Source organism: Rhinolophus sinicus, chromosome 1, assembly GCF_057876585.1.
Source record: "Rhinolophus sinicus isolate RSI-liver-muscle chromosome 1, RSI-T2T, whole genome shotgun sequence".
Classification (NCBI taxonomy): Eukaryota; Metazoa; Chordata; class Mammalia; order Chiroptera; family Rhinolophidae; genus Rhinolophus; species Rhinolophus sinicus.
Window position 1 is genome coordinate 178,613,977 of NC_142501.1, and position 25,035 is coordinate 178,639,011.

Genomic DNA, 25,035 nt, shown 5'->3' on the forward strand with positions numbered 1-25,035 from the left:
GGGGCAAACAAGGGGCCATGTATAAGAGCACTGCCATGGAGCACAAAGGGCCTGGATTCCAGTTGATCTGTTGACAAATGAAGTTATTTCTTCATTTGTCAAATAGGGGTAAAAGTAGTGCCTACTTGTTTTAGGAATCAGACAGCATGATGTTAAGTCTTGGTATATAATAAATGATTAATACACATCAGTTATTACTTTCCATTTTTATAGAGGGTAGAGAAGAAAATAATAAAGGCAATAAAATTGTGGAGAAAGGCACAAAATTAGGAGCTAGAGGAAAGCTACAATCCAAGAAAAGAGAAAGGGAGAAAAGAAAAGGTAAAAAAAAGATATTAAGAGGATAAAATAAAACAACAGCCATAGACAGAGGGTGCGGGAAAAAAATGTATACACATTTTAAGAAAGGAAAAAACTGTATTAAAATTGTAATACTCAATATATACCAATAACAATAGAGGAACACAAGTCATGCATATACATGTTTTTGGTTCCCCCAGCATAATAATTGGGAGAGGAAGTAACAACTAAGTCAGGAAAAAATAGAAATAGATGAATTAATTCAGGAATGTAATAATGGAATGATGTGAAAATGAAATGGCCCCAGCCCAGCCACCTGGTCTCCTGCATAAAGATCCAAAGCCCATGCAGGTGAGGGAGCTGGCAGGAAGCGCCAGCCCTTTAAATTGTCCAGGCTGTGATAAAAAGAAACTACAAACAAAAAAGGAAGGAGAAGGGGAGAAGTAAGGTGGGGCGGTAAATTAAATCAGCTTGAAGTGAATGGGAAAGGAGAAACCACAACAAGGAATAAAATCACAATAAATAAACTAAAGCAAAAAACAGAAAGTAAATTCTCAAACAAATAGAGAGGAAAAAAGGGAGGGGAAGTCAACTATTGGGACAGACGCTGGCAGGAGGACCACCAAATAAGAGTGACCCTGGGGAGAAAAGGAGTAGGGGACCGGAATGCAACGAAAAAAGCAAACTGAAAAAAGACTCTGGTATGGGATGATTCAGGGCCCAAAGGGACACTGAATGAAGAAGGGCCACTTAACCTCTCTGAGCTCCAGTTTCCTACCACAAGGGGATGGGGTTTGACGATCTAAGGACCCCAGTAGGGGCCCCTTAGAACACTCTACAAAACTAGATCACCTGCATCCAGCCCCCTTTCTCTTTCCACTTCAGTTGCTGACCTGTGAGGCTCTATTCAGGGGTAGAAATAATTCCAAGGAAGTAAGGAGAAAAGAAAGACTGACATATTGAAGCAACATAAAGCACACTCAGAAATGAAAAAACAAATGGATAAAGCCTCACAGGAAAAAAAAAAACACCATTCAAATTAAACAAAATAATTGCAATACCCATTGCAGAGCAGGCATAATGGCAATTAAAATTTTTTTTGTTAGTATTACGTATTTATTTTATCTTTCTGCCCTTGCAAATGGCATTTAATATCAATTTTCAACTAAAATCCTAAAACAAAAATATGTGGGTGGGCAGGAGAAAGCATGAAAGTGAATATATCAGAGAAGGAAAAATATAGCTACATGCCTCCAATGACAGGAAACTAAAACAAAAATAATTTCACTGGAAAAAGCATCAAAGATCCTATGCAACGGGGACTTTCAAAACAAAAATGAACGAACAACAAAGATCTAAAACAGAATAGTCCTAACAGAAAAAGAGAAAGTAGTGAAGCTTTGCAACTGGTGTGCCTAAACCACTGGTGTGTTACAAATGGGTTCCTGTTACTATCTGGCCACTGGGCACCGGCTACAAACAGCCTCATCCATTTATCACAATCTATGATGTACTAGATAATAATAAAGTCTACTACATTACTAATTATCTTCTTAGAAGTGGGAAAGACCCACCTATAAAAACAAAACTAAAGGGACATTCGTAACAGAATAATTAGGAAGAGATAACAGCAGTTGGTTATGCTCAAATATATACAGGGGGAGAAAGCAAAGCTCCCAGTTACAACATGCAGCTAAAAATAGATGATGAAATACTTATTATTTGAGTTGGAAGGAATCTTAAAGGTTAAGACAGGACTTGAACACTGGTTTTGCAGTTCTGTATGTCCAATGTGTGTCTTCCTGCTGGAGGGTAGCTCCTGGCTGATGGGACCGTAGTCGGTCACATGGGGGTTTATAGTCACTGCAGAGTACACTGTGGCTGGTAGAGTGTAAACACGTAATTCATGCGTTGAAAGAATGAGGGAATTAGTGCATTTTATTCAAACATTCATTTTACAAATGTCCAGAGAGGCAGAAACTAGATCCCTGGTTTCCTGGCTGCAAGTTCAGAGCTCACTGCAGTCCTCTGCCATTCTCCCTTTGCTCCCATGCCTCCAACTGAGGAACACACAGAGTGGCCTGCAGAGAGCATAGTGTGACCCAGGAGCTAAGAGTCAGCTCCACAGTCCTGGCTCTCTCACTGTCTGGGAACCTCAGCAAAACCATTTCTTTCTAAGCCCCAGTTTTCTTCTCTGTGAAATGTGATTGGATCAATTCATTTATGTGATTTAGTTCAAAGGGGCACCAAAAAACCGTACTCCACCTCAAGGGAAATCTCTGGGATACGTCTGGTTTTCAAAGGAAATCTTGAACTGAAATCAGCTTCCAAGACTTCTCACAAGGACTAAGTGTATGATCATCAGTTGAATGAGTGTGTACAATGGAATTTTTGATATATATGAACAATGTTTTTTTTTTTTTTTCCTCTCACAAGGAAAAGAACTACACACTTCTTTATGTATCTGACTTTTCTTTGGCAAGTGGCATAGAACTTTCAGGAAGGTGAGTTTTGAAGGATTTTCATTAGTCGTCTGAGTTTTCATAATTATATGTTTTCCTGTACACAAAAAGCTAATCATTATTTTATCACCAGTCTCCTTAAATCGTGAGGCCAGCTTTCGCCTTCTATCTTTAGGGCTGTGGACTAAAATAAAGGTTGTGCTTTCAAAAAGGGAAAAACTTTCAAAATAATCACGGTTCAAATCTCGAATACTAAAAGCTCTGATTTATATTTGGGTCTGATGGAGACAACTCCAGGCCTAATCTCTCCAGACTCAGCAGACAGGAGAAAGGCCAAAGGCAGCTGCCTAGCGGACAGAAACTACGAGGAGCTTGTGCCTGGCTCCCCCCTCCTCCCAGCCCTGTCCTCCCTTCCCCTTGCTTCTGCACCTCCACAGCTCACAAAAAGGCCTCACAGGATTAGCTGCTCCAAAATAGCCTTAGGTAAACATACCACTTGTCCAGAAGATTAAAACGCTTTTGTCTAGAGGCTACTCCTTTCCTTCTGCAAAACGAATTCTCCAATTCTGAGTATCTTCCACGTGCATACTAATTTTTGGCTTTATTTTCTACATCAGACAAAAGATGCATTATATTTATCTTTAATCTTCCCCCTCCTTGATTGTGTTCATCACACAGCGCCTGTGGTAAACTCTTGGAGAAAAATAATTCAAATCCTCTGTTTCTAGAGTGCAAGTAAAATGAGGCTTGTGCTTTCACCTGAATTCTTAGAGGAAGATCCAAGGATTTTTGAACAGTGGCCTAATGCTGTCTTGCAGTCCAATAAATGTAATGCATAGTAACAATCCCTTAATTTTAAAAAGATTTGTAAGTTGCTATACTCTGTTATATCATCTGACATTCATTTTGAGCAGTAGATATTATTGACACATGAGTGTCTTGAGTGCTAGAGAGTTTACAGCCCAAGAACACACAGTTGGTGAGAAGAAGCTCTGATTCTAATCTAACGATCCTACTTCCTAATGTAGGCTCTTTCATTGCACAATGAAAAGAAAGTCGCTCTGTTCTTTTTCAGTTTAGAAAGGAAATGGCTTATTTCTTTCCTACAAGAATAGAAAAAATTTCTCTCCTCTCCATCTCCTTTCTTGGTTAGGTATAATCTTACCAAGAAGTGAAAGTCCAAGAAACATTTATGATGTCAATCCTTTCTAATGTGAAGAGAACAGGAGAATGAGGGCAATTTGTCTCCACAGTGCTGACATCTTTGCACCCACAGCTGAAGTTTGCCCCTGTATAATGTGTGTGACCTGATATGTCCTGGTTCAGACAAACCTATCAAGGATTCCTGTCTGTGAAGTTGGATTAACTCAGGTGTTAGGAATCGACTTTGTCTTATTTCCTTTAGAGGGGGCAAGTGGGAGTTGTTTCTTTTTGAAGGGAGAGAATGCAGATATGAAAACGAATGCCTTGTAGGAACTGCCAGCTGTGAGTCATGGATTCAGTCTGAATGGACTGAATCAAACTCAGCAGCCCCCTCCAAGGAGCCACAGCAGCTCTCCTCCCTCATGGAGGTCAAGGGTGTGCTAGTGTGTGTGTGTGTGTGTGTGTGTGTGTGTGTGTGTGTGTGTGTGACCTTAAAAACCTTGAACTCAGCTAAGAAAAAGTATTCTGATCATCTGAAAATAGAAAACCAAGAGTTTCAAAAATCAGTCTCTTTGTATAAGATACTTCAAGAGGACTATGAAGACGAGGGAGTGAAGCTTTTCTGCAGATTTTTTAAAAACCTCATAAGAAGAAAATGTCAGGTTTTGACTCTCCTTACTTCCGAGGAGCAACCAGATTAACTGCTGTTCCCAGTGATCTCTCAGGATGTTCTGCCTTCTGCCACTGAGGCTGCCAGGAACAGAGTGAGTCTCGCTCCATGAAATCCAGACCGGGTTTTTGTTTCTCTCCGCTGCCAACCTTCACCAAAAGCTAACCTGGCAGATCCAAGGTTCACTTCCCTCCTACTCACAGGTGAGAAAAACACTCAGGCAATTTGAAAACGTCAAAGGGGGAAAAGCCATGGGAACAGAGGAGTGGAGAGAGGAGGAAGCTTGGCAAGAAAATTAGCTCCTTAGTGGTTTGGATGGGGTTTTTCTCTAACCATCCAAAATGCCCATTTCTAGACAGCTTCCTCTGCTGTAAATCTGCTACTTCAAACACAAAGAAACAGGATTGCTCTTAATCCCTTAAACCTGATTATCAAAGTCACACTCACCAGCAGCTGCTCCTGGTGACTACTCTTCATCTGTGCTCCACCACAAAGCTCATGGTGGTGCCATCAAAGGAAGGAGGGGCAATGATCCTGGGCCCCAGGGGCTGCGAGGTGATGCTGATGACAGGCTTGCCATGCAGCTGGGCGAAGCCCTTGGCCCCCACGAGCTGGGATGTGGCTGCTGGCGCTGAGGAGGAAGAGGAGGCAGGGGACTGACCAGAGGCCATGAAGTATGGGGCCTCGGTGAATGTTGAAGCTGCCTCTTTGCTGGGGGGCTCTGCAGCCATCTGGGAGAGCTCACTGCCCCCTGGAGTGTGAGCAATTGGTGTGGGCTGCAGGGCATTGGCAGGCAGCACCGTGGGCAGAAATCCAGGGTAGATCATGTAGGTGGGTCCATAGGCCCCGGGACTCAGTGCCAAGGGAGGCACAGGGAGGGACATGGGAGCCACAGCCTGCTGCTGGGAGGTCACAGGCACATCCACATACTGCCCTGTCTCGGGGTCAAAGAGTCTCCGGGTCATGGGCTGTACTGGTGTGTCCACCAGATAGTACTGGCCAGTTGTCACATCCAGGAGCATCTTGCGCTGGGTCTGCTGAGGCTGAGGCTGCTGGAAGGGTTCTGTGGGGACGGAAGCTGAGCCTGCAGGTGCCTGGGCAGGCATGCCAGGTGGGGAGAAGCAGAGGACCTGGGGCTGGGCCCCCTGCAGGGGGAAGGGCAGTGGTTGCTGGTGGTAGATGGCAGTGGGGGGATGCTCGGGGCTCTGTGGCCCTGGGGGGGCAGCTACCATCTCCCGTGGGTTGTCAGGTTTGGTACGCCAAGCTGGCCGGCTGGTTCCACTGACATGGGAGCTTTTGGGGCTACTGGGGACCTGACTGCGGGCACTCAGGGGAGGCAAGCTGCAGAGAGTAGCCACTGAGGAGGCTGGTGCCCCCTCCCTCCCAGCCCCAGGCCTGCCTGGAAGTTCCCCAGCTGCAGAACTTCCTTTAAGAGGGATAGTCAGGTAATTCTCACAGTCACTATTGCTCTTTTCCAAATTGCTGCCATTTTTCCTATTGGTCACCTCCCCCACAGGTGCCCTGGTGGCTGGAGAGATCTTGAGGGACCGGAGTCCCTGAGACTTGATGCCCTTTGCTGCTGAAGGACTCTCTGGAGAAAGCCCTTGTGGAAACTTGCCAGCAACACCCCCAGTTTTCTGGGTGCTGCTGGCACTCACTGTGAACTCATTCCGGTTGCTGGGGAGGGGTGGGAGGGGCTGCAGCGGCTGGGTTCTCTGCACATCCTTGTGGACTGGGGGAATATAGAGGGACCGGGGCCTTTCCCTGGCCAGGTTCTCAAAGGCAGCAGCTCGGGCAGACACACTCTCGGCGCTCGGGTTGGAGTTTCTCCGCTGCAGACGCTCCATGGGCCCCCCTCGCAGGACCACTCCGCCTTTGTTTCCTGTGCCCCGCTCTCCCACCTCACCCAGCCTTTTGGCCAGCTTGTCCGGGTCGCCCTCAGCACCCCCAGCCCCTCCCCTCTCCTCGCTGGCGATGAGCGACAGGACATGGCTGTCCGTTATCATGGGCAACGGGTCGCTTTTGCGCTTCCACTCGTTCCGGTTGAAACTGTACAGTTCCTCCATGGACCTCACGGCCGCCGTCAGCTTCTCCAGGGCATTCCGTGATGGCTTAGGACCTTTCCCTTCCTCCCTGACCTCCTCGTCCTTGGCCTTCTCTGGGGTCTTCTGAGCAGAAGCCTTGGAGACGATCTTGAGCACAGGCAGATATGAGCCCTGTTCAGGCTTATTGGGGGCAATGGTGGCCACAGGCAGCCTGCCAGATGCCCTGTGAACCAAGACTGTCCCTTCTGGCGAAGAAGAATTCAAGCCGCTGCTGCTGCTGCCGCCTTTGCCCAGGCCCTCCCTCAGCTCTCGGTCCATGCTGTCTTCCCTCTGGTTCACCACGGCCTGGCATGTAATCACCATGGGGGACAGGGATCTGGATCCACCAGCTGCAGCAGCCAGTTGCCTGGTTTTGGGCCCAGTCAGACCCTGCTCTGGGGTAACACTGCCCTTGTCACTGCTATCGCCTGACCCTTTGATGAGTTTCCTGACATCCCTCACCTGGTGGAGGGGACCCTGAGACTTGGACTTGTCTCTGACGTCTCTCACCTGGAAGTGGGGCACCTTTTCCAGGTTTTCCCCCCGGAAGAGTTTCTGCTGCGTCCTGGTGTTGTCCTCAATGGTCCTGAGGAGGTTAGAGGCGCTGCTGCTTGCCAGTTTGGGCGTGAGCAGCTTGGCAATGTTGAAGTCTGAGCTTGGCTGCTGCACACTCCCCAGCCGGATCTTGATTTCCGGAGCCTTGGGTTTGATCACTGCGGTGGAGGTGGCCTGGGCAGCAGGGTACTTAGTGGCCTGTTTCCCTGGCTGTTTGTCTTTGGGTGTCTGCTGGATGTTGGGGACAAAGAGACGAGACATGATAGTGGACTTGCTTGCAGATATCTCCCCGAGATCAGCCCTCCAGTCGCCCCCTTTGGGGAGTTTCAGCTTCCCAATGGGGGCTTTTTCTTCTCGCTTCTCGGCCTCTTTCTCCTTCCACGATCGGAATGCACTATTCTGACTACGGAGGAAGATGCCCTTGACAGTCTCTGATGCACTCTTTTTAATTTCACATGCTTCCTCTGTGTGTCCGTCTGTGATGTTTCGGCCAGAGCCTGCACTGTTCTCCCGAGGAGCACTGGCTTTGAAAATTGGGGATTTAGACCCGGCCATGGACCCCTCCCCACCTGCATCAGACAGGCTGAGCACCGTGTACTCAGAGCCGGCCTCTGAGTGGCGAGAGCTCTGTCTCTGCAGGCTCCTCTCCCGCTGCTTCTCACCCCCAGTGGTGCTCCCTGGCTCCTTGGACATGCTGGAGAGGTTATGGTGGGATGTGTCAATGACTTCTCCCCTCTCCATTTTGAACTCATGTTCCCGCTGCATCTTCTTGGAGATGATGTTTTTGAGCAGGCTGGAAGCAAACTTGGACTTCTTTTGGGGGCCCTCTGCACGGGAGGCAGGCTTACTGTTCTCAGAGGTCTCAGAGCCGTCATCTGTGTACACCGACCTGGGGCCCTTGCTGGAACCTCTGGTGGCCTTGCAGGGCCCAGCAACTGAGCTGGCTTTGCTCTCACTGCGTAAATTCAGGGGTTCGAGAAGAGTGACCACGCGGGAGCCCGTCTGGACCTGCTTTTGGAAACAGAGAGGTGTCTCCACATGTTTGATTTCCCCCTCGACTTTGCTGACCACGAACTCCAAGGCCTTGGTTTGGGACTTCCTGGAGTGGATGTAAAGCTGGTCTGCGGTTGTCCTGGCCCCACCTGCCTTCCTCAGACCTGCGGCCACCGAGGCCGCACTGCTCCTCAGCAGGCTCTGTTCCACTCGGGCTCCAACACCCCCACATTTTAGGTCCAGGAAGGTCGACCAACGCCCAAAGCCGACTTCGGAGAGCGTGGAGGACTCCCGGGAGCTGATGTTCAGAGCCTCGAAGTAGGGGTACGCGAGGCTCCGGAAGGCGCGGGAGGTCAGGTTACGGACCTCTTTGTCCGCATCGTCCAGTTCGCTCACCGCACTGGAGGCCCCGCTGGAGTAGTCCGCCAACTCCTTCGCCCTGATGGCCCCGCACCGGGTTTGCAGGCGAGCAGGGACAGCGATGAATTTCTTTGCATGGTCCTGAGCCACCGCTGCAGCCCCGTCTTGCTTCAGTGAACTTGAATTGTGTTCAGCAGCTGTAGAGACTCGGAGGCTCATGTCGCCTTCATGCTTGGCAGCATAAATAATGTTTTGCTTTGCACGCACGTTGCTAGGCTCATTTATAGCCCGGGAAGTCGGTTTGATTGATAGGAGGATCTGGCTTGCTGCACTCCCACAGCTGCGTGCGGCGGCTGCTGCCCCTGAAGCTGCCTCCGGGGGCTCCGGCAAGGGCTCAGGCCCAGTGGCAGTGCCAGGCCCAGTGGGTGGGGGAGTCGGGCCCCTGTCAGAGGGGCCACTGCCCACTTCCGTGCTGCTGGTGTTGCGACCACTGCTGCCTGCGCTGGGGCGAGCTGGGTCACTGCTGGTGGGACTGGGTGTCCGGGTGGCATTGGTGCTGGGAGTGGTGCTGAGGTAGCAGCTGTTGTCTTCCTCTTCGGTCGGGGTGGTGACATCCCCCGGGGTCTCGTCGCTGCCACCAAAGGAAGCATAGTCCACAAATGAGTAGATCACGTTGTTGTCCTCGAAATCCCAGCGCGAGGCCAGCCCCACGTCGAAATCCATGTCCTGCTCGACTTCACTCAGCTGGATCTCGTGGGTGGTGATGTAGTGAGCCTCCTCGTTTTTTGGGGGGCCCTTGCTGCCCTGAGACTTGGCAATAATGTCCCTGCACTCTGTCCCATCTTTTCCTTCCCCTCCTCCCCCTCCTTCTGCTGCTCTTTTCCCTCCCACTCCTCCGCTGGGCTGGCAGCTCACTGCGCTCTCACCACTGTCACTCTCAAAGCCCAAAGATGAAGATGAAGTGGCCAGAGCCCCTGTGCATATGGTGGTTTCATCCATCTTGGAAAGGCCACCTTCTGCTTTGTCCACTGGGGAGGAGGAGGAGGAGGAAGGCGAGAAGTTGCTGCCCTTATCAGTGCGGGAGAGCTGGGATCTGGAGCGTTCTGAGGAAGAAGGATCCTTCTGGGGGGTTGGAGCCTGGCATTCTTGACCACTGGGTTCATCTTGGACTTTCTCCTTGGGATTTTTAGAGTCCCTCTGATCCCCAGGGGAGAGCTCCGGGGTAAGTTTCATGGTCCCAGGACTCTCCCTCTGGACTCCAGTTGAAGCGCACATCTCCACATATTTCACTTCTCTCTGGGAGGAGGTTGATGGCTTAGGCAGCAGCTGCAGCTGCTGCTTTAGCTCCGGGCTATCTTGAGCTCTGCTCACCCGGTCCCCCACCTCCCTCAGTCTGGCCTGCGGATTCAGCTCAGGAGTAGCAGCTTCCATGCTGAGGCCTCGCCTAGGTTTCAGCGACAAGAAGAAACAATGGTGAGCGCTGGGGCTGTCCTGGGTCTCTCCCTGGCCCTGGAGGGGCCGCAGAGTTGCCCGAAGCAGGGTCCCACGTGCCTGGACTGGCCCCAAGGCTGTAGGCACCACTGCCACTGCTGCTACCACCTCCCAGTTCTTCAGCCCCTGTGTCGGGGCCCTGACAAGACTGAAGGAGGAGGCAAGGCTCCCGGATGGGGTGGCAGAGGTGGTCTGTGGCCCGGGGGCTGCTGCTCTGGCCGAGACTGTGGCCACCTTCCTGTAGCTGAGTTGTTCTGTCCAGTTGTTTGCCTGGCACCGTCGGCAACTAGGAGTCTGAATGCCATCGGCGAGGGAAGGAGCAGCATCTGTAGGTCGACCCTGGGACTCCCAGAAATGAAAGGAAAGCATGTGCTGTTTCTTGTGAAGCCTTGTCCCTTTCCTGGATGGGGCGAGAGTGGGTCACGTCATTCCAGAAATATTTTTAGTGTCTATTCTCTAGTCATAGTGAAACCACACTTGAGGGTAGAGAGGGGGCTCTAAGATGAAAGGAGAAGTTTGGGGGTGGAGGAAGCATGTGGGGTCTAATTCAAATTAACCCAGTGTTCTGTGTAATCTGTTATAGTGGCGTCTAACAAATATGAAATTATTCTTCACTCACTGCTACTTTCACTCGCAAGTCTGATTAAATGGGTTTTTTCCCTTGCTCTTAAATAAAAATCCAAATTCTGCGTTGCATTTCAAATCAATTCAGGACTATCTAGAACGATTTCAGAATCGCCCTTGGACCTCCGGTAAGCTTTATGTTTGCCTCAAAAACTATGCATTTTCTTCCTCTTTCATCTTGAATCAGAGGTATTGTGGTAATAAAAGTCTTAATAGGAATAAAATGTTCCAGCCCCTTTTCCCCAAAGCCACATTCCATGAAACGTAATATGTCTGTTTCAAAATAGGAAGAGTCCCTTCTAGAATCCTCACTGTGCTGACTCGAAGTACAAAAGGGCAATTTTCAAAGACTTAAAACATGGTGCATTAAATAAACTTTTAATTATAGTCTCTAAAAAGGAGCATATCGGATCAAAATGGACACTTCTTCAACTCCCAACACTATCCAATCAAACTCAAAAAAAGTTCCCTAAACTTCTAAAACCGTGACAAAACAATAAACTTCCAATTAAATATAGCCAGAGCTGTAGCCTCCTGATTCTGTTACACTGGCTGAATTCCAGACCTGCAGGGCACCAAGCCAATAAGCACGAAAGAACAACGAACACACTTACCCTTCATGAGTACAGTGCGGCTTGGAGGGAGGTTCACAGAGGAAATGTGACCCGCTGGCATGCCCCATGGAAACAAAGCCAAAATCCTAGTTCACTGGCTCTGAGGTACATCCATTTCAGACAAATCAGTAGTTGTGCAAGTGAATTTGCCAGGCAACCCATGATGGGGGTTCTGTGCTGGCCATCCTCAGGACAGATCCCTTGGGCACTATCAGTGGAGAACCACGACTCTTGGTTTTGATGAGATCTGGCCCTCATCACCTGCCAGGCCCAGTTCCACCACTATACATAGTCTATGTGTCACTTATGCCGATTGAATAAAGCACTATTTTAAACATCCACATTTGTGGGGAACAAAAATAACACCATCAACCTTCCCCTTCCAACATGAAAGCCACCCCCGCACAGAAAAATGTTCCTTCCTCTGGTTAGGCGTGGGGGTAGGTATGGAGTGGGAGCCCCTAACAACAGAAGCATTTACCTTCCCATATTGAGATGTGGATGGCACAGCCCTGCCACTCTTCCCCACGACAACTCATTTCTGCTCACATCATTGCTATTAAAAACACGACGTAAGGAAAGTCTGGAAATATCAAGTATCGCAATGTGGATATGAAACCAGAGCACCAGGGAGAGAAAGTAAAAGAAGAAAGGAAAGAGAAAGAAATAGAGGGAGGGAGAGAGGATGGGAATGAAAGAATGAGAAGGAGAGAGGGACAGAATTTGCAAAACTTGCAATCAACCTTTTCACTATGGAGAACCACGTTCAATGGCACAAAAATCCTAGATTCTCAATGATAATAACAATTTAAAAATAATACTTATGACTGAGACTTATATAGTGCTACTCTGTGCCAGGCACTATTTGAAGAACTTTTAAATACGTGTATATTGATTTATTTAATCTGCGTAACAACCTGATGAGTGATTGTATAGATGGGAAAGCTGAGGCACAGAGATGATAAGGAATTATAAAGCAGAATTCAAACCCAGCCACTCTGGCTCCAGAACTTGAACCTTAACCATCATACTCCAGAGCCTTGCTGACTTCCATGCTCAAATACTCTCCATGGCACCCTGATGCTCAGTTAGAAGGGAGCAATGCATCCACTAGGCAATTTCATCTGCACGGCCACAAATAAAGCACATAGCCATTCTTGGGTTTTGTTTTCTTTTTCTTCATATCATAAACCTGTGTACACATTATATACTCAGGGATTAAGGAAACTGACCCTATAAGTAAAATGAAATAAGATATAATTGGCTCCTCAGACAAACTGAGTATTGTCCCACTTTAGTTTTGCTTTGAGGCCTTGGACAATAAATCCTGACCATTGTCTCAAGCACTGTGGGCCATACACACTCCATAAATGAATAGAGGGCAGAGTTTCTGCCCATCCAGGCAGTTACAGTCTAAGGAGGAATTTTTCCAGCATTTTCCATATGGCCCTGCCTGTCATAACAACTTGACAGATTTCAGTAGTTTTCCCCTACAGTTGGCAAAGTATAACATTGGAAGGTCAGATGCACTGGGTACAGTATATAATTGCTTAATGCCTGAAGTTCTGGACATCTACTTCCAGATCCTTGCTTCCTCCAGAGAGCACAGCCCTAGCCAAATCTCCCCAAGAGACAAAGAGAGAGGTTATCCTAAAAGAGGTACTTACCTCCAAAATATCTGTGTGGCTCCTTTTCTCTTTTCCATATGAATGAATGCCAGTGTAGGAAAAATTTTGTAGGGAAATATTTTTCACATAAAGTCAATTTCTAAAAAGTAGGGTTTAATTCAAACCACATATTCTATGTAAAAACCAAACAAGCAGAGAATTTGGAAAAGAACAGGCTCTATTAAAAGATTAAAAAAAAAAAGAACTCATAAATGGAAAAAAATGACCAACTGAAGGGTACAGTAAAACAATTACCCCAAACTGCCTGCCCTCTGGCATTTTCAGAGTTCTAGGTGGTATATGTTACTACGAAACATGCTCAATTCTATTGAAAAGATTGGCAGTCATTTGGTACCCATGGAGTCTTTTATTCCTTAATATGACTACAGTCATTTTTTTGACAGATGAACTCAGTGATTGCCTACCTGATCTCAACTCTTGAGCAATTAACAGTGACTAATGTCATAAGCATTAACCCATGTTAAGCAGGAATACTTGCTCGACCAGGCAAGGTATATTTGGTAGATAACTTTATATGGCAATTCAAAGAGCAACAAAGAAAATGATTCATGTGACTATTTTTATCTCTGCAGAGAACGTTTCTTAGCATTCCCTGAAAGTCTTGTGAGATGTCTCATAGTATGGAAAACTTTAACATGATTAAAGAAATTAAGAATGAAGGCCAGACTGTCCACCAATTGGTAAAAGGAGATGGCTATATTTCTGGTCTCTGACAGTGACGGACCATGATAGACAAGCATATCATTCAAAAGAAAGAAAAGTTTATCAGATGTAGATGACTAGACTAGAAGTGAAGAGATAGGTTTAAACTCTGACCCAAAGTAGGAGTCAGAGAAAGGATGGTACACAGACATTCTCAGGAATCTCTGGGAATAGGAGAGATTTTCTGATTACTTTAAATGTTGTATAAGGCTTTCCATAAATACTTGCACACCTATTCTCTCTCAATGATATGAAGGAGACTTTTCTGTTGACCACTGTTTAAGGCCCAGAGTATGGCCCAGGTAGGCACACCTAAGGATTACATCCAAAGGAAAGGTACCATATTATTTTTTTTTTTTCTGCCTGGGGCTGCCAAAGGGTGCCTATTTGTTCAGTTATTGAGGTAAATGCTTTACATATTTTAGCTCATTTAATCATCTCACTATGAGAGAGCTTGTGATTCTCACTTTATAGATAAAAAATTGAGGTTGAGTGAAGACATGTAGTCTGTGTGACTTTTCACAGTGACTAAGTCCTGGAGCCCTGACTGCCCAGCTCTGAGCGACTCAAGCCCACACTCAGTTGATGATTCAGTCCATGAGGTGGAGGTCACAGGCTCATTCCCACTGCTGGCCAATTAGCTGTTCTATAGCCTCAACCAGCTGCCTGCAAACGGGACCAGCTGGTCACCTTGGAGTCCAAGGAAATGGAGTGGCCGGATTAGTGTGAAACTATCCCTGTGAATAGAAAAGGGTATGTACCACCAGGATGAATAAGTAGCGTTATCTTCCTGTGCAAAGAAGAGCACGTTACTGTAGAATGTGCCATGCACATTGCAGATGCAACCCCTTAGTTGTGTCCTTAAAACTTGGAAGGACAGGAAGCAAGAGTTCACCACCAGAAATAAAACTTGTTTTTTTAAGTGAGATAAACCATACTCCTTTTCAAGAAAGAATAAAAAATTGTGTACTTATTTCTATAGTTTGACTATATAGAGAAGAGAAGCAATTTAGACATACTCTTGAGAAAAAACGTCTGGTAGATATTGTCTAAGGCACTTAAATTTTCTAACCTTTAATTTTTAATACATAATATAAAATAGTAATGGTGCTCCTATATTACTAAGTTAGTGTACATCTGAATAAAAATACCGGTGGAATGATGGTAAATTGTAGTGTTATGCTAATTAAAAATAGTAATACTAATGATAATAGGCTTAATAGATTTAAATTACTTTATCCAGATTTCCCACTCATCATAAAATGTTAACATTTTTTTTCACTAGCAAAGGAGTCAGTACATATAAAAGTTTAAACGTAATGTATAGGAATAATACATAATAGCTATGTTGGTTATCTTTATTTGTGTGATATGTTTCCATGTACATTGCCATCTCTAAAATTATATTTTTTTATTAGTTTCAGATGTACAAAACAACATAATGATGAAATATTTACAGACCGATAACCCCAATAAGTCTACTACCCCTCTGACACCATACATAGCTATTACAATACCCTGATTATATTCCCTATGCTGTACTTAACATCCCATGACTACATATATATGTATTTTTAAATTATAGTTGACATTCAATATTATTTTATATTAGTTTCAGGTGTACAGTGCAGTGGTTAGGCATTTATGTAATTTAAGAAGTGGCTTTCCCCATTAAGTCTAGTATCCATCTGACACCATACATAGTTTTTACATTGTTATTGACTATATTCCCAATACTGTATGAGTATTTCACATTTCCGTGACAATTTTGTGACTACAGATTTGCACTTCTTAATCCCTTCACCTTTCTCACCCAGCCTCCAAACCCCCTCCTATCTAGCAACCATCAGTTTGTTCTCTGTATCTATGAGTCTATCAGAAATAAAACTTTAATAGACATTCAAGCCTGCACACACAGGGTAGAGGTGGTGCAAAAAAAGAGTTCTTTATTTTTTTCCCTGTCAGTCAGGGTGTGTATCAAGGGGTTGCTCTCTGTGGTTTCCCTCCATCCCCTTCTCCTTTCCCAGTGGTCTCCTAGACATTTTGCCTCCCTTTCCCTACCCCAGACCCCTTCTTCCTCTTGACTCCTGCCAATAGATTTCATCTGGTTCTCTCTTGAGAGTGGTGGAGGATTTTGGTGTTTCAGATCTTACTGGATAAAGGAAAATTATCCCTTCCAGACCTAGCCTCAAAGTGAAACATTGACAGAACTAATAAATCTTCCTCTATGTAATACAGACCATTTTGAAGCGCCTAACTGCAACTGTTTATTCCTTTCACCAAAGCCCACCGTCTGTTATCCTAGCCTCCAGGAGGCAGGGGCTGAGAGGGCATTTGTGAAGGGTGCCTCCTGGTCTGGGATAGCAGGTCATCGGCCTTTAATAAGTTATTGTAAGTTTTTCAAGTTGGTGTTGAAACAGAATTTAAATCACCAGTCAACTCAGCTGCCTATCTACAGAATGACACGAACGACTGATTTCTGTAATTTTAGAAAGAAATGTTTTCTTTGCCCTTTAATTCTTGATATTGCCTTTTGGAGGCTAAAATCATGGTTCTGTTTTGTGTTACTTGGGAAAGTATTTCTTCTCCCCACATTTCTGATTTCAGACTTCAGTGATTTCAAACATGAGCCTTTAAAGATTTCCTCAATATTTTATTTTTCAGCTTTCTATTTTCTATGAGTATTTGGAGTAATTGTGAAAAAAGTTTAAGATCCCATTTCTTTTCTTGATTCAAATCTCACATTCAAATCTGCTCAAAATTCAAGAACTAAGATGAAAATTAAGGAACTTCTTAGAAAATGACCTGACAGTTTCTAAATATCATACAGAATAAGAACATTAGGGTTTAACAATACATGTACAAGGATGTTTTTGCTGCATGTTGTGAAAGCAAAAAGTTGAAAACTACCTAAATATCCATCAATAAAGGAATGGTTGATTAAGCACAGTGCATGGATGCAATGACATGTTATGCAGACATTAATTCTACAGCCATTAAGTGACCAGGACCATATATTCTGATCTTGAAAGAATTCCCATGAAGAGAAAGTTATAGAACAAAATGTATTAGTATGATTGCATTTTGAAAATAATAATAATAAAATGTATTCAGTGAACATATAGTTGTATCAACAGAAAATATATAGGAATAAACACCAAACTAACATTGTTTTTGTATATGTGGGAAGTTAAGATTGAACAATTGTTATTAAATTTTCCTTTATGCAGCTCGGTGTTGTTTGAAATATTAGAATAAACACGTTTTTCTTTTATAATAGAAAAAAATAATTTTATTTTGCGAATTTTTTGTTTCCTCTATTAACTTTCCTTAAGTTAAGCCCATTCAGCTTATAACTGAAGCAAAGACAACTCATACAGGGACAGACCAAACAGACTTTAGCTGTGTTTTTGTTATTTTACTAATGTAGGAAACGAACTTCAGAGACTTTACATAACCTGCCGAAGATCACACAGCCATGGGAAGTAGAGGAGGACTAGAATCCTTGTCTCCTGACCCCCAATTCAGTGCTTGTTTCTCTGTTGCTCAAACTTTGCCATCAAAGTGACCAAAGGGAAAGAAGACTAAATTGCTTTCTCAAAAAATTTGGGTATGTTCTCTACAAAAGCAAATAATTTCATTATGGCATTGCTGTACTTTAAAAACTAATGTGAATTAAATAAACAAATTACTGCCACATGCAACAATATAGATGAATCTCAGAACATAATGTTAGGAAAAAGAAGCCAGATGCAAAGAGAAAATACTAAATGATTCGATTCATATAAAAGTCGAAAACAGGACAAACTAATCACGGGTATTAGAAGTCAGGATAGTGGTCACTCCTGGTGATGGTGTTACAGACAGGGCAGGTGGTGGCTCTGCAGTGATGGAATGTTCTATGTCTTCATCTGGGTGCTGGTTACATGGATGCGTTCATTTTGTAAAAGCGTATGGAGCTGTAGGCTTATGATTCTTCACTTTTCTGAACACATGTTATAAAATACGTTCATTAAAACTTACTGTGATTTTTACAACCATAAATACCCATGTCCATTTTCACACACATTTTTTTTTAATCTTGAAATAAAAATATGCAACATTTATTGTCACCTCACATACCTGGTATACTCCGGGTGTCTCCCAAGGTGTCCATAGCCCTAGTTTGGATGAGAAGCATGGCCATCTCTGGCTGCACCAGAAAGTCAGGATATTCTGTGGTCATCAGCAGAGTGTTCCAGAGCTTGAACATTGGAGTTACACTGCCTGAGTTAAATAATGACTCCACCTTTCCCAGTCTCATAACTGAGGACAAGTAATTTAACTTCCCTTTACCCCAATAGGGGACACCTCAATACAGTTGTGAGGAATAAATTTGATAGTCCATTTAAAGCACTTAGCCCAGGGCTTGACCCATAGAATAAAAGTTAATTCTTGCTACCTATGGGTATGCTGTGTGACAATTTTAACCCTTCTCCCCCTACATGTGCATCTCCCATCCCCACCCCATACATTGCTTGTATGTATCAGATGCTTAATATTTTTTAATTGAATTGAATCCAATGACTCCTCATGTCCAAAGGAGAAAGTCCATCTCCTTAGTTTGCATTGAAGTTTGTCTCCCATTTCAATCCCCTCCTACTGTCCAGCTTCAATTTCTTCACTGTTCTCTGCCAATCCCGGTCCCAATCATATAAGTCTAAAGCCATTCCCAAGCATGCCTGGCATTTTTCTTTCTCAGAATGTTTCTTTGCTTATGTCTTCCATGCTTCCTACTTTCTGAAATATCCTTCTTCCTTCTCTGTACCTTCTACAATTTAACCAATTTTTTAAGACTGTGATTGAATTGATTTCCTATGGCAATGCTTCTAATCCTTTGTGATTCACAAGACACTTTGAGAATTTAAGAATTTCAATTTGACAATTCTCTCTCTGTTAGAAAAAAAAAAAAGGACATATATGAACCACCCCCTTTTGGAGGTTTCACAATCACTTTGAGTCTCAGTTCAGCCTTCCATCTCTCATCCTTACACGACAACCACTATGAAAAAGTGACTCCTGTTCTCAATGCCATAGAAATTAGCCCTCTCAGGACTAATAAAGTGCCCCTTTCACCACCACCCCCATTTTTTGACACTTACTTTCACTTTCATGTGTTTTTTTCTCATACCAGGCATATAAATTTCTTGAGATTAAAGACTTTGACTGATCCCTGTTTGCCTTGTACATAGTGAATCCACAATAAAACTGCATTGACTACCTATCCCCTTGTCATCTATAGTCTTTCCTCTGGTGATCTTATCCTGGTCTATGGTTTTAGCTGTTTTACATTTGCCAAGGGCCGCCAACATTATGCCTTTAGCCAAGACATAGCCCCTCAATTCCAGATTCATATACCCCACGGGCCACTTGACGTTTTCATGTAGATGTATAATAGATGTCACAGATGTAAAGTGTCAAGAAGAGATCTCGTGGTTGTTTGCAACACCCTTCCCTGTCCCCAGCCAATCTTAATCTATCCCAGTCTTTTCCATCTCAATATGTGGCACTTCTATCAATTGGGAACTCATTCCTCCCTTTTATTCTGATCATCCCCCCATCTCATTCTTTAATAAGTCTTCTCAAAACAACCTCCAAAGTATATCCCAAAGTCATTCCCTACTCTCCATCTCCTGAGTCACCATCATCCAAATCCTCATCATTCTTACAGCCTTCAGACTGCTCTCCCTGCTCCCTCTTTGCCCCTCTGCCATTAATTTGCCAGTTATCAGGATTGTTTTTTTCTTTTTTTGCAAATAGAAATCAGTGTTGCCACTCCCTCCCCTCAAACCCTTCCCTTTGCACTTAAGATAAAATCTAAAGCATGTATGACCTAGCTCCTACCTGTGTCTCCAGGGCTGCTCACGACAAACTCTGGTCACAGCAGTTCTCTCTCTCTACGTTCCTCCAGCAGCACACTCTTCCCTGCCTTGGGCTATCAAAATGTTTGCAAAAATCTTCCTCCCACCCGCTGGCTCTCAAATACCTGGCTTCTTCTTATTCTTCTGATTTTAGCTTAATCTTTCTCTCCTCAGGAGATCTTCCCTGACTCCTCTGTCTAAAGTGGGCTTCAGAATGAACATGTACCCCATCACCCTGTACAGTATACTGTACTACATTACAATTACCTTTATAAAATTGTCCCAATTTACTGCCCAACTTTCACACCAAAATGTAAACCTTCTGCAGGCAGGGAGTTTAAAAACTTTTCTGACTTGTTTATTGTTTTAATGCCAACATCTAGGAAACTATAAGCTCCACAAGGTCAGAGATTTCCTTTTCTTTCTTTTTTTTTTCTTATTTACTTTGTTCTCTGATGTGGTCCTGGAAGCCTACAAAAGGGCCTGACTTACAGTAGACACACAGAGAATCTTTGTTGACTTGAGTGAAAGGTAAGGATCCAGGAAATGATATTTTGTCTATATTATTGAATCGATCAACCAATAAATAACTTAATTATTATTATTGGATAACTGGAGAGAAGCCAGCAACATTATTTAGGGAGAATTCTCATTAAATAGCTAAAAATGATTCATAACTAATGCATCAAAGCATTATGATCTATGGGTATTATTAATACCTGTTTAAAAGTGGTCGCATCCAAAGTCCTTAGAAACATTTGGCACTCAAAAGTTAGCAAACTAATCCCTTGTTATTTTGTTTACCTTATAAACTTGCTTAGTAACAAACTTTTAAAAATAATGCAAAGACAAACTTCCAGATATGTCATCAAGCAATACAAATTCAGAATAAATAATCTTAAAGTAATCACTTTTGCTTATAATTCAGCTCAACAGTTGATGAGGTAAATTCAAAACAGGACTCGTGTATGCCACAGCTCTTCATTAAATAGTCACTGCCTCTGCAGTCTGTGCATATAATTACCATGCAAGAGCCTCCTGGGCCAAAAGAGATCTCTGTAAAAGGGCAGGGGTCATTAATCAAGAAAGACTGTTTACTTTAAGCTCAGAAAGTTGACCATTTGCTGCCCACAGCCATGGGTGATGAAGGGTGCAAGGAGATCTTTCCTTGCTGAGCTTCTAGGCTTAGTGGGATTACAAAGGGAGGAGAAATCAGGCAGATACATTTCAGGCCTGCAGACCCTTCTTATATTTATAACAAGATGTTTTCCTAGTAACAGTTTATTTTGCTGAAAACATTTAAATAAAAACTTCCAGAGCCTCTTTTGAAAAGATGGGTTCGCATTCCCCCGTCAAGCACCTGCCTTGACTTTAATGTGCTCCTATTTTAGTCCCTGTAAACATATATCCCCTTCCATTAGACTTGAGTCAGTCCCTGTATAAGTACCATGCACCAGCTTCTAAGAAGAGATCAGGTGCAGAAGATTTATCTGACTAACTCTGATGAACTGTCCTCTCCCTATGCCCTTAGCAGCTAGAGAAGCAAACTCATGGGCATGGAAACCATTTCTAACTAAACACAACACACTTTAATATGATAGCTCACAAAACATGCTCTCACTGACTTTGGAGTATGTTCCCCTAGTTTTAAAAGATCTTCTCACTTGAGCTTTCTCCCAGTTGTCTTAGTGTGACTAAAGCAACTTTTGTAAAATTCTGGATAAGAACTAACAGACAGATCAAAAATGCTACTGAGTCACTCTGACCTGCTTCCTTCTCTATTCCTGGTGAATGCTAGTATCTAACAGAGAGATCTCACCTTAATAACAATCAGATCTGGGTTAGTACTTGGGACCAGGAGACATCCATCCATCCCATGGGCCTTCTCCTTCATTGAAGAACCATTTTAATTCACATTGGAGTCACAAGCTGGTTGGGTTTCTAAGACTGTGTTCAAGGCAAAAGCTAAGTGGGGTCAAAACTACCCTTGGAAATCCCTTAAGTTGTCCATGAAGTCTAATTTCAGGTCTGTATAATATACAGCTCTGTATAACATGTTAATATGCATAATTATGTACAATATATAATAAAGAGTGCATGCTTATTCAGTTATGTAATAAAGGACATATATGCAAAATATTATTTTATAACATTGTATTTCCCAGCCTCCTACTCCCACAGAGTGGTTTAATTTGCATAAATCAAATGCCTTTGAATTCAAGGTTCTCTATTTCAGAGGCGAAAGGTAACTTTTGGCCTTTAAATTCTATCTTAAAGCCTAGCTTACTGTTCTATGCTTGGAAAAAAAAAAAAAAGCCCATTTGGAACCAGTTGTTTCCATGGAAAAAACTTTATTGAATATCAATGACCTTAAATTAGATAAATCAAATAGTCACAAGAGACCCCTATCTAAGCACCACTGACCCATCCAATTATCTAGAAAGGCAGAAGTTTTTTCCTCCCAAGCCAGAGCGCTGATCTTTCCAAATTTTTTAGTTATTTGTTGTCTTTCTTCTATAAAACGATTCACTCATTTGATTGACTTTAAGTGTGGGACTTGAGCTTTTTAAAAAGCCACTAAATGTGAAATATGTCCCATTTCAATCTTGTGGCATGCAATCAAATTTAAGTTATTTAAAATTGCTGCAGCAAATGCCTTGCATATTCGTGTATTGTATGTGCTATGGGAGTGGAGGGTAAGAAGGATTAGATTTTACAACTTCTAAGTAAAATCTACACCTTCCAGAATGGACTTCTAGACCACATGTTTACCCCTTTGCTATGAATGGATGTGTCTTCTCACTTCTCACTTTGAAGAACTGAACTTTTTCCAGTTCAGCTCCCACTGTTACTGACAGGAAGACGACTATATTAATGGCTCAATGGAGACAGTAAGAATGCTCTCCCCTGTGTCTGGTGAGTGGAGAATGTAGAATACTCTTAATGAGACACCAGGCAACTCTGTAAACTGGGAATAACGATAGCTACTAGGGTTGGGGTGAAAATTAAAGGAGGTAAAATATGTGAGATGTTTAAAATGTAGCCCAGCATACAGGGAGCCCTCTATTGTTGGTATTGCTTTTATAGTGCTGGTCTCATGACAACAGGTGTCCTGAGAATGAGTTTAGATCCTTTTGGAACCACCTAGTGAAGTTTTTATGACTTACTGACCTAAGATACTACGAAGGTATATAACAGGCAGGTAGCGTTCACCTTTAAGACAAGAGAGTCATTTAGAAACAAAGATTCAGCCAAGCCTTTCATCTTTTGTAGTGTTTGTGGGGAAAGAAGTGAGCTTGTGATTTCCCTATTGGAGAATTAGTAGAAATCTGGAGAAAGAATGACTTTATAGGTCATTGAGTTCAATCCAATTACTGTAAACTTGATAAAATTGAGAATAAGAAAGGCTCCAAGGTTACAGGTACTTGTCGCTATCAGTAGGTCTACACTACAAGTCGGTCTTTTTTCCCTCATTTGTCAAATTCCATGAGGAAAGGAAAACCAAGTCACATTTAACCATAAGATGGAAACATACCCTAATCTTCTTTAAATAATGCGAACTCTATTTAACTTTTAAAACTAATCCTACTATGGAGATTTATCTCACCCCACAGTCTTCAGATACTTAGCAAAAGTTACAGTTACATGTTTCTACAAAGAATTGAATAGTTGAACAATTCATGCATTTTCATTATAGATTTAACAATAGGTCACCTACCTATAAAAAGAGTAATCAATAAAAATGTAAATAATCATTAAATGTATTGCTAAAATTGTGCCTTAGTTGGTTCAACAGTATTTGTTTCTATCACGAGAATACCTGTAACATGCTTACTTTATTGTGGGCTATAGATATAGGCTGTGAAGAAATTAGACAAATAAGTATGTTGCAAAATTAGATGATGATGATTATCGATGTAATTACATACATGCAGGAAGAAGTACAGGGTAATAACTGAGATCCCTATATAGAATTGCAAAGGTTCTTTTATCTCATAAGGGATCTACCTGTAAGATGAAAACAAGGAGATTTTTATCTTCTCCACCATCCTCATCATTATAGTACCACTATCATCATCATCATAATCATTACAAGTTTTATGAGACCGCAATGTGCTGTTTTCCATATATTATCTAATTAATCTTTACATCAGTCTTTTGTATTAGGTTTATACTATAATTATGATGCTAACAAGAAAACTGAGGCACATCTTTCCTAAGGTCATACTGCTAATGGGTGGTGGCAGGACAGTGGTTTAATTAAAGCCTGTTAATTTCTGAGTCACTAAGCTCTATCACTAAATGATGGTAAATATCAAGGCAAAAGGGTAAAATGCCCAGAACTTTGGAATTTTTTTTTTTCAAATGGAAATTGAATTGTGCATTGAGAGATCAGATAAATAAAGTTGATTTTATTAGCACTCTAGGATCTAAGGAAGTATAGTACCTTCAAAAATTTTCAATATGACACTGTATTTGCTATCAATAGCTTCATAAAATATTATGCCACAACTTAGTGACTACAAACAATGAATGTTTATTATCTCACACAATTTCTGTGGATCAGGAATTTGGAAGCTCATTAGCTGAAGGGTTCTGGCTCAGGAACTCTCAGGAAGTTGCAGTGAAGATGTTGGAGAGGGCTGAAGACATATGAAGGCATAGCTGGGGCAGGAGAATCCACTTCCAAGATGGCTTACTCAAACATTGGCAAGATAATTCAGTTCCTTACTGGCAGTTGGTCAGAGGCCTCATTTCCTAACCATGTGGGCCTCTCCACAGGGCTGCTTGAATGTTTTCCCAACATGGCATCTGGTTTCCTCAGAGTGAGTGATTCAAGAGAGAAAGAGCAAGACAGAAGCCCGGATGCCTTTTATGACCTAGCTTTGGAAGTCATATACCGTCATTTCTGCCTCATTCTATTGATCATAATGTTGGAGGGGACTATACAAGAGCATAAATATTAGAAGGGAGAGGTCACAGGGGACCATCTTGGAGGCTGGCTACCACAGACACCTTCCAAAATTTTCCATCATTGTCAACTTAAGTAAATGGTAAATTTTATACTGTTTTCATTAGGATGCCTAACCTAGTCACTGTGGCCACAGTCACAAGATATTATTGTGTTTATTTTCAGGAAGCTTTCATAAAATATTTGGACTAAAGAACATGAACAAAGAGAATTCATTTGAATTTTCTCTCTGGATAGTACTCTTTAGCAGTCATTACTCAACAACTTTCCGTTCGTATTGCATCATGCCATTACTTTTCAAGGGAAATTAGATTTTAGAATCTACTACCATTCATCATTATGGCCTCATCTTGGTATTAAATGGAACCATAACAAACATAAGGGCCAACATAAGTCCCTGAAGAACACTCCTTATTATGTTTCTTTGGATCACAAATATCCATTAGGAATCCTCTTGACCTTCATCTACGTGTCCCT

The 25,035-nt window shown here is 43.1% G+C and overlaps 1 protein-coding gene across 6 annotated transcripts in view; it reads right to left on the minus strand.

The window, feature by feature from the left end:
* Positions 1–25,035, minus strand: part of C1H4orf54 (chromosome 1 C4orf54 homolog) — a 34,578-nt gene that overhangs the window by 7,853 nt on the left and 1,690 nt on the right. For 4 of the 6 annotated variants that reach the window (XR_016018938.1, XR_016018937.1, XR_016018935.1 and 1 more), the window contains exons 1-2: positions 11,297–11,857; positions 5,023–10,458 (exon numbers count right to left, since the gene is read on the minus strand). Coding sequence is in view for 3 of the 6 variants with exons in the window: in XM_088792135.1 (XP_088648261.1) it covers positions 5,049–10,458; positions 11,297–11,364 (5,478 nt within the window). In the remaining 3 variants the exon portion in view is untranslated. Of the gene's footprint in view, positions 1–5,022; positions 10,459–11,296; positions 11,858–17,808; positions 18,144–25,035 lie in introns of those variants that run through there. The other 2 variants (XM_074323173.2, XM_074323168.2) reach the window with 2 other exon arrangements.